Genomic DNA, 18,437 nt, shown 5'->3' with positions numbered 1-18,437 from the left:
ATGAATAATTCTTTACAACTAAGAGGACTTACATTAGTAAATGATTGAGACTTTAAAGGAATAAAATAATACAGTGACATCTACAAGATGGCACCAAAGGCACAAGTTCTCCTATAGTGAAACATTGATAAGTATTATTTAATTATATATTAGTTGAAGAATAGGAGAACCAAACCCAAATAAAAATAAGTGTTATCTAACGAGAGATAAGTGTTGGGTACCTCTTGACTCCATCATCAAACGTCAAACTGTTTTATGGGAACATCATTTATGTGTTGAATCATATGCTTTTATCTCAAATTAAATGGATCATTTACTATGAAATTGGATGTTGATTTAATTATTATGATATCCAAATAGGTATCACTATATAAATATTTTTATATCCTTATTAACTTATGTGATCATATATATATCTAAGATGATACAGTTAATATTGATAATTAACCTAAAATAGTAAGATTAATTGACCTATCCAAGTATCATCATACATCTAAATGGATTAGGAAAAAAGTTCTTGAAGGAGATATTTGGTCAACTTAATATTTATATACTAAAAATAATATATATATATATATATATATATATATATATATTATAAAATATGAATATGACATGTTCAACTAACACATTATTATTTTCGGATTAAATAGACTCCAAATGTCTAGTCACAATTGAGTGAAAATAATGATCATATCAATTGCTACATCATTCTTCGAGATAAGAGATTATCTGTTCTCAAGTATAATGTCCAACTGAAGACTTCAATAATGATTATCTTTATAAAAGACTATTAAATGGTGTTTCAATTATTGTTTCAAATAGATAGGGATATTTTAGGCCACATTAGTTATGTTAAACACTCTAATCTTTTTGTATAGGTGGATGCAAGAGATATGCCTTGAATCACATTAATTACATTAAATATTTTAAAAATATTTTTTTATCCTAAATAGATTTATTGTATCCAAAGGAGATGCATTGTATCCTAAATAGATTCCTGATATGTGTCGTAATCAAACATATCTTAAATATTTAGAAGATAGATTCTTTGAATGCGAGGTCACTGTTGAGATAAGTAAGTTAAAAGATTGAGTGGACCAAACTAGCTTACGACTATAACCAAGTATAACAAAAATAATACCTAAAAAAAGCGAAAATCCCATTTATAGTAAGTATGAGAAAAATCCGTTCTTTTTTCTTTATATTACACTAAAATTTTATGGTTAAAAAATAAATTAAATTTGATTTAGTGACGTCATAAAAACTGCGCCAACCGAACCACAGTGGACCCCGCCATGTCGGTGTCGTGCGCGTGTCCACGTTCGCTGTCGGTAGATCTATTTCCGATATCAATACCTAGTACGGTTCGATTACCTACCTATTCGATCCATCTCACGCCATCCTCGGTAAAGTAGAAAATTACAAATCATTCCGAGATTAGTAAATAAGAGAAGATGATGATGATGAGCGATCACGATGTTCTCGAATTATTTGACTACATAATTGACCAAATCCACTATTAATAGATCAGCAAGATCGGTGAGTCGTTTGTAGAGTTGCTGACACGCGACTGCTCTTCCGTCGACGACACGTGGAATCAGGAAGATGATCAACTTCTTGGTGCCACACACGCCAGCCAAGCGCAACGAGGACCGGTCGATTGACATCGGACGGATGGATGATCGCAGCCAGTGGTCCACCGGAGACCGGTGGGAAGGTGATGTTGGTGGGTGGCGTTGTGTTTGGTGAGCAGGGAATCCGAGCTGCCGGTCAAGCGTCAGTGGTGACAGACCTTCTGACGAAGTATAGTTATTTTATAGTTAAATAAAATTGATTATTTAATAAGTAGAGTCATTATATATATATATATATATATATATATATATATATATATATATATATATATATATATATATATATATATATATATATATATATATATATATATAAAGCTAAAATACTCTTCCTTTTAAATAATAAAAAAATCTTAAAGTAAAATGGTGGCAAAAGTAAGGGTCGATTAGTGATTCGACAGCAATCCGCCGCAAGGAGTAGCTAAAAGGGAGCACATGTCTGCACTGCGTCTCCCCTTTCATCACATATACCCGCTGCTAAAATACCCCGTCTCACCTATCTTTTATTGGGTACAATTGTGGGTCCTCTTCTTGTACGTTCGATCTATCGGAAAGAGGGTAGAAGTTCAAGGTAAGAAAATATTGTGCACATTTTCACATCTTTAGTAGGACTTTATTGTTCCCTGCGAAGAAACTACCCGACCCTCTAGCCTCCTGTGAATGGGTCTTTTATGTGGGACCCAAATGCCTCCTACGATCATTAGCGGGTGACCTATAGGGAGGAGAAAAGCGTTGTTGCTCCTTTTATCAATCTTGTAACTGCATTTAAGGGGGGCGGCATCAGCACCGCGCTCGCTCTCTCGCTCTATTCTAGTTCAACTTCTCGTTCCCCCCTCCGTTCGTCGTCGAACTCCATCCGATTTCGTGGCGCCGCGCCCAAGAAATGGCGTTCGAGAAGATCAAGGTCTTCAACCCCATCGTCGAGATGGACGGTGAGCAACGCCTTTTTTTCCTTGCCCGCTCGTTTTATCCGTCTGCCCCGTCCCATCAACCTTTGGTGGTCTCCGTATTCCCAGATCCGTTCTGTTTCTGACTGTTTCGGTGCTTCATGATTAGTTGTTTCCGTCGTCGTGGGCCGATCCACGATCTTTACGGCGCGATCCTGATGGATGTGCTCATACATTGCCATCTTTTATTGTTCGATCGGCTTCGCCTTGTTTGTGGATCTACTTCTGTGTCGTATGTTAGTTGATGCAGATATGTGCGTTTGATAGTGTAGAATGTATTGATGTTCACTTGAGATATGTAGCTCTCAAGATCTGTGGGCTATTTGGTGTTTCTTTGTTGCTTGTGGATTAATCCTAACTAAAAACCACCATTTGGTTTCTGAGATTCGGATTTTGTTGTTCATTGCTTCTCCTGCGTAGGGAATTTTTTCGACAAGTTACATGTCATGCTTTAGTTGATGCAAATTTGTTTGTGTTGATTGAATATAAGGTCCTAAGAACTATGTTCCACTTGGTGTTTTCTTGTTGCTTTTTGATTAGCCGTAACGAAAACCCACTTTTTGGTATCTGGGATTTTGGACTTTCTTTTTCTTGAAAAGTAATACCACACGTGTAGAGAGTTCCCACGCTTAGGAGTTTGTGCCCATTAGGGTATTTGTGTTATTTTAAACTGTTATAATGTCTTTTCTACGACTCTGCTTCTAAAACTTGGGAATTCAGGAGTTGGGACAAATTTCTAGTAGTAAAAAAATTACAGTCACCTTCCAGTAAATAGTACAATGCAAGAAACAGGTGAAGCAATATCAGTGCCCTAAGAAAATGAAGATATGTACACTGAAAACAGTTGGAATGGGCAAAATCAAGTACAAAATCACCTATACTGGCAAAGTTGCAAATCACTCAAATAATGAGTATTTTATGGGTTTGGAAATATTAGTGCATCCCCCCTGTTCATGGAAAAAGAATTATTTCTTGTAAAGAGTTTCCTTCTTTCTGCCATACAATTCCCAGGAACCATTAGGATTCCTTTCTTCTCCGTCCACCACTCAAAGTACTTCTGATTCGAAGTGCTCCCAATCTAGGTACTATACTTACAGTTAAAACAGCACCCCAGTTGCACCGAGACCTGCCAAAGAGTTTTCGAACTTCCTCTGAAGTCATGAAAAGATTCACTTACCTTTTCTTCTGGTTCCTATGTGGAATTTTTGTTCTTCCTAAATCCACTACGTTAACCATTCTAGCCATCATTACAACAAGAGAGAATATCACACTGTAACAAAGAAGTGATCATATTGGAAAATGTCTGCTTTTGTAGATAAAGTTCAGTCATTCATGGGTTCAAGTTCCTTAAATGATGTATATATGGAGGTATGAAGCCTTCATCCTAGGAGTTCGCTCTTTAGGCCAGAGCCAGTTTGGTAGTTATCTCGTTATGTTTTTCTATTATCTTTCAATTACTATCTTTTTATTCATCTCTTTTTGGTTCATCTATTATCAAAAGAAATCCACTGATGCTCATCCTTCATCAGCACTGCTCTAAATCTAGTGAGTACTGAACTAAATCAAGTTAGAAGCAAACATGAAAAGCATTTTATTTTTCTTTTTTGCTAATGCAAACAAATCCTTGGTTGTGGTTGATTTGTGCAATTGTCTCTTTCTCTTTTCTTTTGAGTTGTTTTAGTACTAAACTTGTTTTGCTTGCCCTTTTCTTCCTTGCTATGTAGATTTCTGCTCCACTAGGTGCTGATATTGGCACGTTTTAAATGACAAGGTGTATATAGATTAAAGGCAGTCTTTCCAATGGATATATCTTTACTATTGATTAAATCAGAGTTCAATTTCTTTAAACTGTCTCATTGTGTAATTCTTGGTCATACCTTAATATAACACCATTGCAGTTCATTTATATCTCATCAGATGTTTATATATAAATGCTTGAATATAATTCTAGATCACTTATCAGCTATATGTCTTTGCATTGTGGCAGGGGATGAAATGACTCGAGTCTTTTGGAAATCAATCAAAGAAAAGGTGACTGTTGGTTTTCTTGCCTACTTTGCTTGCTAAAATTTTCTCTATCGTTATCCTTATAGGATACAATGTAATAGAACTTTTAATGCTATATTATGTGGGACTTATGATTCAATTGATAATGCAGCTCATTTTTCCATTCTTGGACCTGGATATCAAGTACTTTGACTTGGGACTACCTAACCGTGATGCTACAGATGATAAAGTCACAATAGAAAGTGCAGAAGCTACACTTAAGTAGGTTTCACCTCTATACCAGTGTATCATTTCATATTCAGTTTTTTTCTCTAATAGTACTACTATATATTTGAATGATAACAGATGTATGCTGCATCTTTTTTGGCATTTGGCTTTACTGAGATGAAACTCTGATTTTGCATGAACTATATTTTCCTTTGGCACCTTGGGCTTTCTTTTATTTTAATGAATGTTACTCTCATAGTTTGGTTTTTTACAGTTTTCAACATATGTTCAAATTAAAGATAACTAATTAAGATTTTGGTTAGCTGAATCAGAACTGAACCAAGATGACAGAGAAACTGGATTTTCGTTTTTTTATATATATTTGGGGTGGAGGGTGGAATTGTTTTTCTCAAATTTTCCAGTTAGTGCTTAACTGAGGGCAAGACATTGGGGTTCAGAAAATAAGGCACCTATGTGGATAGTTATCTACATTTGCTAGATCTAATCAGGTAATTCATATCCAATGATGTATATTCAGAAGTTGAGTTCACGTTAAGGATTTTTATACAAGTCAACCAAAATGTGACCAAAATATAGAATCTGAAACCAATTTGAATTTTAAGGAATAACTGAGCTGAAATGGACTAGTACAGTGTTTTGACCCTGCAATTGCTAGATGTTGGCCAGTTCCTTGATTGCTTATTGGTATCTTAAATTGGCAAATATTCTTCTGAATTTTGAATTGTTATGCCATATATTATATCTTTGACTGTATGCTAACACTAGTGTGATGTGGCTGCAGTTATAATGTAGCAATCAAATGTGCAACAATAACTCCAGGTAAAGCTGCAATTGAATTTAACACATTAAACTATATGCAATAAATTTTTGTGATAATCATATATGGACACTTGTGAATAATGACAGATGAAGCTCGGGTTAAGGAGTTCAACCTGAAATCCATGTGGAAGAGCCCCAATGGAACAATCAGGAATATTTTGAATGGTCAGCTGTCTTGAGTGTCGGAATTGTATAACTAATCCCTAATGATTATACCACTTGGATTTACACATCCTTTTCTTGCAGGCACTGTATTTAGAGAGCCAATTATCTGTAAAAACATCCCACGGCTTGTTCCAGGTACTCAAATGAAAGATGTTCTAGGTTTGTGCGACTGCCATCGTTTACCTGCTAATCTGATATGTCACATTCTCAGGATGGACAAAGCCAATATGCATTGGGAGACATGCTTTTGGTGATCAGTATCGTGCAACTGATACAGTAATTAAAGGGCCTGGAAAGCTTAAATTAGTTTTCGGTACGATAAGTGATAATTTATGCTTGTTCACAGCAGGCATTTCTTTTCTGCATTGTTTCTTTGTTGATGTGTGCTAAAGTTTTCTTGCTTGCTTATCACTTTCAGAGGGAAAAGATGAGGAAGTTGAACTAGAGGTTTTCAACTTCACTGGTGCAGGTGGAGTTGCCTTATCAATGTACAACACTGATGAGGTCTGGAACCTTCACCCATTTGTGACATTTACAGTACATGCTCGCTAATACATGTGAATCACATGATGTGATAGTTATCTTTTTTCTCTTTTTGTGTATGTTTGTATACAGTCAATTCGTGCATTTGCGGATGCTTCCATGGCTACTGCTTACCAAAAGAAATGGCCCCTTTATCTTAGCACCAAAAATACAATTTTGAAAAAATATGATGGAAGGTAAACAGTTTACTCTCAGATTGTATCACAACATTGATACGTTTCATATGACTTTGTACTTGTTACTAGCTTTATCTTGCATACTATTAAATCCTGCAGGTTCAAGGATATATTCCAAGAGGTCTATGAAACTGAATGGAAATCCAAGTTTGAGGCTGCAGGAATTTGGTTAGCATTCTTCAACTGCTCTATAATGTTTTCTTGGTTGAGAGTTCTGTCTGTCTCATCCCATTTTCTGACAGGTATGAGCATCGTCTAATTGATGACATGGTTGCTTATGCACTTAAGAGTGAAGGTGGTTATGTTTGGGCTTGCAAAAACTACGACGGAGATGTACAGAGTGATTTCTTAGCTCAAGGTTTGAACTCTGCCAGCTTTATGCATCAAGTTTCATGTCCTCTTTTTGTTGCATACTTAGAAAAGATTAGTTTTGAACCTTTTGTTGAATTCCTGATGCTTGCAGAAAGCTAATTTAAGGCAATTTTCTAACAATCAGACAAACCGTATCAATTTTGCAGGTTTTGGATCTCTTGGCCTGATGACATCAGTGTTGGTATGTACACATATAGCAAATAAAATGTGTTTCATGATGGAAAATTGACTCATCTATGTTCATCTCTCAAATTAATGGAACTTCTAACTTACATTCCTGGAGTAAAATCCTTTTGTTTGAACTTGTAAGTAGGACTTTATGCTCTTTTTGACAAATGATAATTGCAGTTGAAAATGATAATTTTATAGTAATAAAAAAAACTTATTTTGCTTTTTTTGGGTTAAAGGCAGCTTGTTTTGTCATGAGGACAGCCTAGTTTAGCATGTAACAAACTCTTACAAATCTGAACACTACCTATATCAACTATTACGAGTTATGCTTGTTCTATGCCTGATTACAATGTTCCCCCTCACTAGTCATTGCTTGTTCTATGCCTGATTACAATGTTCCCCCTCACTAGTCATTGCTAAAACAAAAAGGTTTATGCATGTTTCTACGTATGATGAATAATAAGGTTTAAGTTGTTTCCTTCTGTAAAGATTCCTGTAAAGCAATACTAATTCATACAAACAAAAAAAAATCTGCATTCATTCTAGGTGTGCCCTGATGGGAAAACCATTGAAGCTGAAGCTGCACATGGAACAGTAACCCGCCATTACCGGGTTCACCAAAAAGGTGGTGAAACCAGTACAAACAGTATAGCTTCCATCTTTGCCTGGTCAAGAGGGCTTGCTCACAGGTGTGGTTTTATTGGACATATCTTTTATGATCAACAGCATTGTTATAAGACAAGCATTAACTGGAAACATCAGCTTTGGCATCGGTTTTTAATTTGCAATTTATGAATGTGCCATAGGTCTTGTTTTCCGTGGGTCGGAGTTCAAAAGGATCACAAATCTTGCTCATATGATTATTCTATACATGAAGATGAATTATTGAGAAACCAGCTTGTTTAATTGTTACAAAAGTCCATGCTGAAGCTCTTATATGCTTGGTGATTTGATAGGGCAAAGCTAGATGACAATGCCAGGCTCCTTGATTTTACTGAGAAATTGGAAGCAGCTTGTGTTGGAACTGTTGAGTCTGGGAAAATGACCAAAGATCTTGCACTTCTCATACACGGATCCAGGTATTCTCCAGCCCTCTCAGACCTATTGTCACTTGGGTGCCAACTATTTTTGTGTGTTCTAATCCAAGAAATTTGATTAATTACTTGCAAATCTTTCAAACCTCAGCGTTACTCGAGCCCAGTACCTCAACACTGAAGAATTCATTGATGCGGTGGCATCTGAGCTGAGAGCAAGACTTTCTGCCTAAACCCGTAAGCCCAGCCCCTTCAGGAACAGGTCGAAGGAGTTCCCATTTCTATTCTAATGTTTGGCACTTTGTGATGTGCTAATTAATAGTTATCGGCATCCTTTGGGAGCTGAATTTGCAGGTTCGTGTAGCTTGGAGTTTCAGAAGGGTGGGCTCGCAGATGAGTGTCCTTCTAATCTGGTATTTTTTTGTCATCGAAAAGAAACCGATATTTCGATCGTCATGCACTGTTAATTATTTTGAGAATTGTGTTGTGTGTTTTACGCCTGTGTCAAAATTTAGGGACTAGTGTTATCAAACTGAGTCATAAATCAGTGAACTATTAAAGTAGGAACAGCAGCAAACTCAAGAATATTCGGCATTATTGCTACATCATCTGCATGGATAGATGTACAAACATTAAGATTCTTATATAATTTTGAACAAGTTGGTGTGATGTGACGGTAACTCTTTTTGTTTTCCAAAAGAACTTCTGCATCTTCCAAACCTAGGAGAGATGAATAGCCTAAGCCATTGTTTTCCCCTTTTTGTTTGCTGAAGTTCTAACAAAATCTACAAACCAGTTGGTATATATATCCCAACATGTACATCATATCCCTAATTAGATTTAGCATCGCTACGGTGGAGTCATCTTTTGTTCAGGATTTGGAATTCTCTGCATCGACCTCCACTACAATCCTGTTCAGTCCTTCCTAGCTTGCACGGTAAAGCCTCTCCTTGTTCCAACATTCTCCTTCCTACGAATAAGAAATATTGCACCTCTGAAGTAAACAGTGCAAGATATTGTTTGTTAGAACATAGATCTAAGTGTTAGTCTTGGAAACCACCTCATTTTCAACCTTTCAAATTAACAAAAGTGAAACAAATTATCTAATTTGCTCTAATCTAATATCGTCAATTGTATTAACAAAAAATTTAACGTCATCAACTATCATCAACTGTATTAACAAAAAACATAATAACGTCGTCAACTGCATTCATGAAAAACATAACATATGATATCTTGAGTGATGAAAAAAATCAAAATCAAAATCTCTTTTGTTTAAAGTCATTGAAAACAAAAAAAAATATTGAAATTATGTTTGTGCTCATCACTTTATCCAAAGCAAATAAAGTTATTTATTCTTATTTTTAAAATTATAAAGATTTTAATATTTTTTTTTTTAAGTACCAGATGATGATACTAATATAGTCCAAATATAAGAGTTAATCTATATTTAGTCCTGCTGGATACGGCTGTCACAAAAGTAATTTACCTACCAGTTGGGTCGTAAACTACCAGCATGGTAACTGGATAATCAGGTGGGCCCATTGATATCTCCAATCACCTTGACCGACGCAAGACGAGACGAGTAGGCCGCTCGTCTTTCAAATAGTGGAAATAGCTGACTCGTCATTTAGATTACCCTCGTACATCTCTCAAAATAAAAGTGTTGACATTTATCCAACAAAACTCAAAATGTTTACTGTAATTACTGTTAATTTCTTTGGATCAAGTGCGCAAATGTAACGCTTCTATCCCATGATTCTAAACTACAGAAAGACAGAAACAAATTTCATCAAGATTAATATACGAATGAAACCAGTAAGTTAGTATGTCACCTGAAAAGAATTTGAACAACTTGTGATCCAAAGGATTACATTGCTGTTTCGCGAACAAAAGGAAATCATAGAGCAGGAGGCCACCCAAGTCTTTCTACAATCTCTAGAAACTCAAGCTTCTCATCTGCCGAAAAATGACCTTTTGAGTCTTTATCCCATTTCCTTGCAGAATAGTACACTGGTAGCAAGATCTTCTTTGTCGTCTAGTAGGATCTTTGACCAATATCATGATCTGCCCTTCAGAAGGCAACAAACAGTGAATTAGACAACCGAGTATATTACCAAATCTCCACAAATATTGAAATTTTAAATGAAAATTTCTTTTTTTTTTCCCCTCAAACGAAACTAAATAGTTGCATTCCAAGCATTTAGGTCGCTTCCCGAGGTACTACTTTCTTTCAAAAATACCATCCACAAGAATGAAGACCACATTGAACTAACGCACTTTATAGCGTCTTTACGATTGGTACTCCCACCGCAAGGTTAGGGATCGTCTTAGTGCCTTAACTATTGAGTGCCTCCAATTAGACAACTTTTCCAAGAGAAACAGAGGAAAGTTGGCATTAGTTCCAACTCACAGTGATCAAAGCAACTATGATTAAAAATCAATGTGATTACATGCCAGAATCTAAGACATTATAGAGTCCTGATGGAGACTGAAATTCTCATTTGTATAATAACCAGACATGCATTCTGGAAGGTGAAAATTGATGAAAAGGATAGCTCCGTAAAAAAATATATCAAACCAAGAACTTGCGAATGCCTTACGAAATCCGTTGGAGTAACATCTTTTCTTATCACTGTTTATGTAATAGAATATATGCCATGTATAATTAATATGCAAAAATTTTGTGGATAGTGCAAAAGAAACACCACAACCAGGTCCAAATGGTGGTTCCTTGCAGAAAAAAAAGCACCTACTTTTCCAGATAAGGCAATATTGTTTGTGAAAGCACACAGATATTCAGTAAATTCTAATTCAAACATGCATCATAGAAAGGCAAATCAGTGGTATTTTATGCATGAAGAACACAAAATTACTGACTAAATACTAAAATGTGGCAAGGTGTGGTGGAGTATATATCCTCATAATACAGCAGCATTCAGCTGATTATTCACAGAAAAGATATGCATGGGCAGTTGAGGCAACTAAAAAATAGTAACATAAGAAAGCAGGTAACTTTGAACAATTATTTAGGGCCTGTTTATTATTATTAAAAAATTGCAATGAGAATAATTAGATAGCATGTGAAGCATAAAACTTTGTAAATAAAAAAAAAACAGTAATATTACCTACTGCATCCCATATAATGTGTCGCTCTTTGTGTGTTCAGTAAATGCCATGAAATCAATGATCTCCCGCTCTTTGTTCATATGCAGAATCCAACAATGCATTTGCTCGAACTCTTTGTACAGCAAATTCTGCTTTTTTGTTCTTAACAGCTTTAATTTGATCAGCAAGTGAGATTCTTCTTTGCATTCTCTCATTCTTAACCAGTTCTATATCCAATGTCAAGTCTGGCCCAGGTTTAGCTACTATCTCTGTTTGAAGAGTCTCCAACTGTCTCTTACGATGGTGGAACTTCAGAATAAGAATAAGAATATTATCATCAGACTTGGAGAACAGAAAAATTGTCAATATAAGACTTTTGACAAGCAGCAGAAATTGCTTGAAAACCTATTACAAAGCAAGCATAAATAGATCCTTAGCTTTATCTATGTTTAGTGGATGAAAAAGTAGACACACTTCTACCTGTCCATTTTATTCAAGAAATTTGTGCATGCCAATCTGAAGATTCATAGCTACTTCTACAGCAAATACTAGAAACCAAGTATAGGCAGTGTACATTAAGAAAAGTCTGGTAAACAATTTGATTATTTAATAATGACAAATACTTTTTGTGCAAACATTCAGTAAACGGTTGAGAAAACACAAATATCATTTATGAGTATTACCTTAGTCAATATTGCCTTAAGTTTTAAACCCTTAGACAGCTCTGTCTTCTTTCTCTCATCAACAGATTTTTTCCGAGACAATGCCTCTAACTTTCTAGCCTTAGCCTTCTCCTTCTGTAATTTCCTCTGCTCAGCAAGCTTTGCAACTTTTTCGGCCTTATCTTTTGCAACACTTTCTGCTCTTAGCTTTGCGATTTCTTTGGCCCTTGCTTTTTCTTCTTTTAATTTTATTTGTTCAGATACCATATCAGCCTTCATTTTCTCATAGCTGTCCCACTCCAATTCCTCTTGATCAAGACTGCCTATTTTTGCTGCCTCCGCAATAGTTCTGGCCCAAAACAAATAGCATTTCTCTTGCAGCCTTTTCTGTTTCAGACGTTCTTCCCAAATCTTTGTCAGAGAAGCACTTATTTTAGACTTACTCTGATCACTGCAGCAGATTACTTGTAAAGTCATAAGTTCTAGAAGCTATTAAGCTATTGTAAAGCAACTTTACTGTGGGTCAGTAGATTAAACTAACATTAATAACATGACTTTTGCTAACTGGGAGAGTCTAGCTAGGAGAATGAGGACTTGAATATGAGCATACCTATGCGACCGAGGACTTTCAGACATCTTCTTCCTGACCTGACAAAATTCGTACAAATTAGCAAAACTCAGAATGCAACATCACCAACAAATAATATAACATTAGCCATTGACAATTTTATGAAATTGATTCTTACATGACATCACCTTGGGATCACTTAAGGCCTCTATAGTTCTTTTCTTGATGCGCTCTCGAGTCTCTACAATCAAAATAGTGTGTGAGATTAATACACAACAAGTCAAAATCAGATAACAATGCAAATAAAGAAAAGATCATCTCACTACAACAAAGATCACAAGGATGAAATAGGAAAGTATTATTATACCGTCACTATGTTTCCTTCCTTTGTTCCAAGGTATCTTGCCTCTGTTTGCTGCTCCAATCTTTTGCCTTCTCCGGATTTCCCTGTCAGAAACCTCTTGAGCACTTTTACAAGCACCATCAGTTTTCTCAGATTGCTCACCATCAAATTCATGAAACTGAATTTCATTTTGTGTGATATTCTTATGCTCACACTGCTCGGTCACAAAACCTAAATCCAAGAATGAAGAACTGATTCCAGATGGTGATCCATCAAACATTAGTTGCAAAGTTCCCCCATGAAGATCTTTTGGATTGGAACGAAAAGCCATCAATGCATGAGGTGCATTCCTCAAGATAGCAATATGAACAGTCGACAACTTGGATGAACGTGGAGTTTGTAAGTAATGCAAGCCGTAGGTGAAGAATACTGAAGAAATACTGGTGGGAGAATAAACAGATTAGTATGGTGCACTTAAAAGCAATAGCCAGATACAGTGAATTCATCTCATTGATGGAGCATCCAAATAAACCAAAAGAGTTATCAAGTCATAATCAATTGAGCTTGAAGTCCAATTTGATCATTGAAACCACCTCAAATTAGATGCACTGAGTAGAAACAAAGTAGCATCTTTCACCAAGAGGTTGCACCTCCAGGGTCAATGTAAAATATGTAAATTTACTCAAAAACTTCTGAGTTTTTATGTAGGTCCTATTTTCTGCCTCTTTTACCCTACTCACCAACTAAGGATGATGATTATAGACTTCAACATCCCTTACATGTCAGGTATATGCTACCTTTTTGCGTGCCACAGATATGCACATAAAATGCATAGATGTCCACAAGTTTAAACATGTTTTATTAGAAAAAAGAGCGTTTAAAACTCAACAATTCCAAAAAAATGGATATAATTTTAATAATTCAATCAAAATCCCAAGATATTGACTCTAACACCCATTAAATATGTGAATACACAATATGCACCTTCTTTGCAACTAAATGTCCAAACAATCATCGATCCCCAAAGAGAGTTTCCATTTCTCTAATTTGAATAAGGATTTCTTAATTCATAACATTCACTCATAACAAGAAAAATTCTTTTATCAAAGTACAACTGGAAAAATTGGCCTCACAAAAGTAGGTACCTGAGTCCTCCACCAAAATTTATGCTCTTCATGTTCCAAATTATGGCCAACCATTCACATCGTAGGAAAGATCTTCTTGAGATGACAACCGAAAGTTATGCCCTACAGAGTTTCAGACAATCAAATGGAGACGACATAAAAAATACGTGTGTATTGCGATAAAAAAAAGGAAAAATAGAAAAGCACTAAGGCATAACATGAAGTCTGGCCCTACCTATATAGATAATTTATTCGAAGTACGAAGAATATCTAGAGACTATGGCAGGTCAATTTAAAGTTTCAACTCCAGAAGATAGGCCGTTACAAGTCATGCAACCTTTTAAAGTGATAATGCTAAAATATTAACATGTGTGGGAGCCAAATAACAAGCTTTCCAGCAAAACAAGACTTCATTGCTAAAGGGTTGCCAATAGTTTTCATAGCCATTCTTCTTTAGTGAAAGGCTCTCAAAGTTGCCTAGTAGAATATTTTCAATAAGCTGTTACTCTTTTTGCTTACCAACATTATTTTTGAAATTCTCTGACTATTATAAGTACAATCTAACTATTGTTCTTGTTCCAGTATGACTAAGATCATTTACCCAAATTTCATGACCAAATATATGATACCATGCAAAATTTCAGTTCCAGTATTCCTCTATGACGTCATGTTTATAGCCTATTCAAATTAATTTCAACATTGGGTCTAGATGATTTGCTTCTTTTATCAAGTACTTGAACCAAGATTCTGGTTTTTAGATGAGAATATCCATCTTACTCAGCTTACCAAGTAACCAATAAAAATAATAATAAATGCTCAAATAGCGCCTCTAAAATCTCTTGTTTGGTTGGAAATACCATTCGGGTAGTCGGAAATGATTTAGCAAGTTAATGCCAGACCATAGTCCAATGATTTCAAACCCAGACTAGAAAGCCCCGAGTCCTTTGATGCAAAGAGAAAATACTGAGAATCGCTGAAAACCCAAAGAGCATGCTTCAATCACCTCAACCACCAACAAACATGAACCATAATCCACTGAACGTATCAGAAGACTGGCAATACTGAAGTTACCAACAGGTTACCCGAGCAAAAGAAACATGACAATGCAGATTTACTACCATCAAACTCCACCAGTGATACCTTATACAGAATTAAGTGCACAAAAGGATGATGATGGATGATTATGAATGACTGGAAAAGAAAAGAAATTAACTCAAACAAATCCATTTCAAATGAATGGATGAACAATTTTTTCACAAGAACAAATCTTCACCAGGGATGGCAACAGGTTCCAATTTTTTTCTAATGTGAACACAAGTATCTGACTTCCTTAAGCCAGACTATAGGGTACTATCAATCGGATGGAACGGATACGCGAAGGAAAATAACCATCCAAATGAGTTTGAACAGATTTGATAAAGAGGTAATCACTTGAGTCCAAAAATTGTCAGGACGAAAATTGTGAGTAGAACATCCATTTGTCATTGGGATGGTGATGCCTCATTCATCAACCAATCAATACAGGAACTGAAATTTTACATATTACCCCATTCACGGTCAGGAAACATGAGTGCTTGATGTTATTGATATATGATGAACAACATCATCAGCAGATCCGAGTAAGACAATCACAAACATGATATTGTATACGTTCACAATGCCGGACCAGCTGTGAATAAACTCTGCCGATAGCAATTAATTATCCATGATTCCCTATAACGCCAAATGCATGCAAAAAACAGAGAACCATTGATCAAGATTCCCAAAAAAAATCTAAACTAAAACAACTCTCCGATTCCAAATCTTCCAAATCACGTCAGACGACGTAGCAGCACAAACGGCAAGAAATCCGTTAAACTCAGATGAGATTAAGTGCCCCTGCTAGTAGCTCTTACTAAAAGAGTTCCGGATCGGGAGCACAGAGAGATAAATGAAAGAAAAACTCGGTTTGCCCCATCCAGCGAGGATTCACAATCCAAGAACAAAACCGAGAGGGAAAAGAGGATCTCGAGATCACCACTTACGCGAGTTACCGGAAGCGTTCGGGACCGGAAGAGGTTTCCGGTGCCGACCGGAGTCGGAGGACGGGGGATTGGGCGGCCGTCGAGCAGCTGGAGTCGGGAAACCCTAAGAGAGAGAGAGAGAGATAAGCCTTTTGAGGCGCAAAGATGAATAGGGGAAGATGACAAGATTTTTCAAACAAAAATGAAAAAGTGTCAAAGGTTAATAAATATATTAATTGTATTTGGTGAATTTTTGAAAAAAAAAATCTTCCATTATTCTTTTTCTTTTTCCCGCCACACTTTTTTTCTATATCCCAAAATGTTTATGACATATAGAGGAGTTTAAAAAAAAGAAAAAAAAAACTCCTGACTTGTCCATCAAATGATTAGCTGTCTTCGTGATAATCCTATTAAAAAAACAACATGTTAAACTAATAAGAAAATATGTTTGAGGAAATTTAATATAAAATAAAAATAAAAATATATCCATATATGTGATAGATATTTCAATAGGAAAACATAAAATTCACGAGCGACAACAAAAGAATGAGAACGATAGACAAATGATTAGTTTTTGAGTGTTGTGTATCTAAAATATATGTATATAACAAGGTTCGCAATACTGTACCGTACCGGTGTTTCGACCTGGGCTCGGTACCGGTACGATACGGTATATCGAGCGGTACATCCACGTGTACCGAGCGGTACACCCACGTGTACCGAGCGGTACACCCAGGTGTGCCGAGTACTGTAACACTGCTACAGTACACTCGAACCGGTAATAAGTGATCCGCGTACCGATAACCTATAGGACCGATATGTACCGCCCGTACCGGGTGGTACAGTTCGGTACTGCAGACCATGGTATATGATATAGTGGAACTCATCAAAACTAGGATAGGATAAGGATTGTGGAATCGAAGTTGTTATATATATAATTAATTTTGTGTCCATATGATTGTCATAGTGACCTTGGGTTTAGTCAATGTATCATATCTTACAAGTATCTCATGCCAACAAGAAAAGAAAAGGAGTGGACTGCTATTGGTGCAAATAGTGTGAGTTATTGGCTGATTGATATTGACATTTGGATCTAAAGCAGCCAAGAAAATGCCAGTCATCATCTTTTCACATCATCATGAATCAAGGAACTGTTACTTTGACTTGGCATGGTAGTCAGGTAGTGTACGTAGGAATCAACAGCAATGTCAACCATCCTATGCTTTGATCGATTGCCCCAAGCATCATTCTTCTCATGTCATATTTACAACCTAATATGCTTTTGGATTTATAGGAAATTAAGAGAATCAACAATTAAACAGAACCTCAAAAACTAGCAATCGCATGTAGAGAAAAAATATATATAAATTCTTCATTATGTATTTTACCACTAAGATATAAAGAGGAGAAAAAGACCTCATCAATTAGAGTAAATTTTACAAGCACTAAAAGTATTTTCTTTTTCTTCAACACTGTTCTTGTACTGAGACCTTGAGATAGATATAAAATGTTTCTTTCTGTATCTGAATTTCTTATCCTCTAAAGAGCTTTGAATCCCCAAGCCACTCTTTTTTCTACTTGCCAACACAAACAAGATCTAAATGGAACAAACACATTATTGTCTTAGCAACATGGGAAAGAAGACTTTGATACAAAAGGAAAACTTAGAATGAAGACAAGCCTTCCGTGATTCGATATTGTTGGTATGGATATAGTAGAGAAAAATTCAAATTACAAACCAGAACTTACATTCAAGACTTTTTTTGCACATCCTTTTTCAGAGAAAAATATGCTGAATATTTCAAATGTTCCTTGTTCTACATCACTCCTTGCCTTTTCAAGACCTTAAAGATATCTGGCGCATTCATAGAGCAGCAAACCTTAATTTCTAAGAGTTTCTTTTCATACTTGAATTTCTTGTCTCGGTTCCCCGAATAACCCTTTCCTATTAAGGAGTAAAAAAAAATACTAACAACATTAACAAGATCCAGATCAATTACATGGAAAAAACACATTATTGTCTCTAATCCTAATGCACTGTTCAATGGCATGGCAATAGAGCAAGTGACATGGATTGCAAGTCAACTTGGTCTATAAGTTGGCCTGAATGATAAGATTGACACTATCGAAATCTTGGTCCTGATTTTATAAAGCAACAGGTCCAACCAGACCACCAAGATGAAAAGGATATGAGAGCAGAGCTGCACAAGCAGGTAAACAGTAAGCAGCACCAGAGTATCAACCAGTGATTTCGGTTTGACTCCCTCTTGGGCGCACTATTGCTTCCACTTCTTTCCCTGGCCACCTTTTTGCAGCCACATGCACTTGCTCAAGGTGAACATGCTTATCCATCCACTCACCATGGCTCAGTTTAGGTAGGCTGTGATGGCATTTTGTTGCTTGTACTGCCCCCCAGTCACGATGGTGCCAACGTATCTCTTGCATCCTGCAGCTCGTGTTTGCAAGTCAAAATGCATTATGATTGATGCAGCTCATACAGCTTCCACATGACAAAAGGAAACAAAAAAAA

The 18,437-nt window shown here is 36.2% G+C and overlaps 2 protein-coding genes across 5 annotated transcripts; one reads left to right on the top strand and one right to left on the bottom strand.

The window, feature by feature from the left end:
• The first annotated feature begins 2,407 nt into the window (after positions 1 to 2,407).
• LOC103980394 (cytosolic isocitrate dehydrogenase [NADP]) lies at positions 2,408 to 8,768 on the top strand. 2 transcript variants are annotated; one of them, XM_009396787.3, is made up of 16 exons: positions 2,408 to 2,569; positions 4,572 to 4,615; positions 4,743 to 4,852; positions 5,601 to 5,638; positions 5,726 to 5,803; positions 5,885 to 5,938; positions 6,015 to 6,116; positions 6,222 to 6,307; positions 6,419 to 6,522; positions 6,622 to 6,690; positions 6,765 to 6,880; positions 7,041 to 7,075; positions 7,612 to 7,754; positions 8,022 to 8,144; positions 8,251 to 8,336; positions 8,454 to 8,768. In XM_009396787.3, the coding sequence occupies exons 1-15, from the start codon at positions 2,521 to 2,523 to the stop codon at positions 8,330 to 8,332; spliced, it is 1,233 nt and encodes a 410-aa protein (XP_009395062.1). In that variant the 5' UTR covers positions 2,408 to 2,520; the 3' UTR covers positions 8,333 to 8,336; positions 8,454 to 8,768. The 2 variants fall into 2 exon arrangements, with proteins under 2 accessions (XP_009395062.1, XP_009395064.1); XM_009396789.3 differs by having other exon boundaries at positions 8,251 to 8,361.
• Positions 8,669 to 16,067, bottom strand: LOC135609363 (stress response protein NST1-like). Of its 3 annotated transcripts, XM_065102546.1 has the most exons (9): positions 15,929 to 16,067; positions 13,926 to 14,027; positions 12,805 to 13,220; positions 12,626 to 12,678; positions 12,480 to 12,517; positions 11,891 to 12,320; positions 11,228 to 11,516; positions 9,935 to 10,166; positions 8,669 to 9,093 (listed from the first exon to the last, which is right to left on the bottom strand). In XM_065102546.1, the coding sequence occupies exons 2-7, from the start codon at positions 13,955 to 13,957 to the stop codon at positions 11,283 to 11,285; spliced, it is 1,203 nt and encodes a 400-aa protein (XP_064958618.1). In that variant the 5' UTR covers positions 13,958 to 14,027; positions 15,929 to 16,067; the 3' UTR covers positions 8,669 to 9,093; positions 9,935 to 10,166; positions 11,228 to 11,282. The 3 variants fall into 3 exon arrangements, with proteins under 3 accessions (XP_064958618.1, XP_064958619.1, XP_064958620.1); XM_065102547.1 differs by lacking the exon at positions 8,669 to 9,093 and having other exon boundaries at positions 9,879 to 10,171; XM_065102548.1 differs by lacking the exons at positions 8,669 to 9,093; positions 9,935 to 10,166 and adding an exon at positions 10,349 to 10,466.
• Between the last annotated feature and the right edge of the window lie 2,370 nt (positions 16,068 to 18,437).

Source organism: Musa acuminata, chromosome BXJ2-4 (genome assembly GCF_036884655.1).
Source record: "Musa acuminata AAA Group cultivar baxijiao chromosome BXJ2-4, Cavendish_Baxijiao_AAA, whole genome shotgun sequence".
NCBI classification, from domain to species: domain Eukaryota; kingdom Viridiplantae; phylum Streptophyta; class Magnoliopsida; order Zingiberales; family Musaceae; genus Musa; species Musa acuminata.
This window is presented reverse-complemented; position numbering and strand designations above follow the sequence as displayed.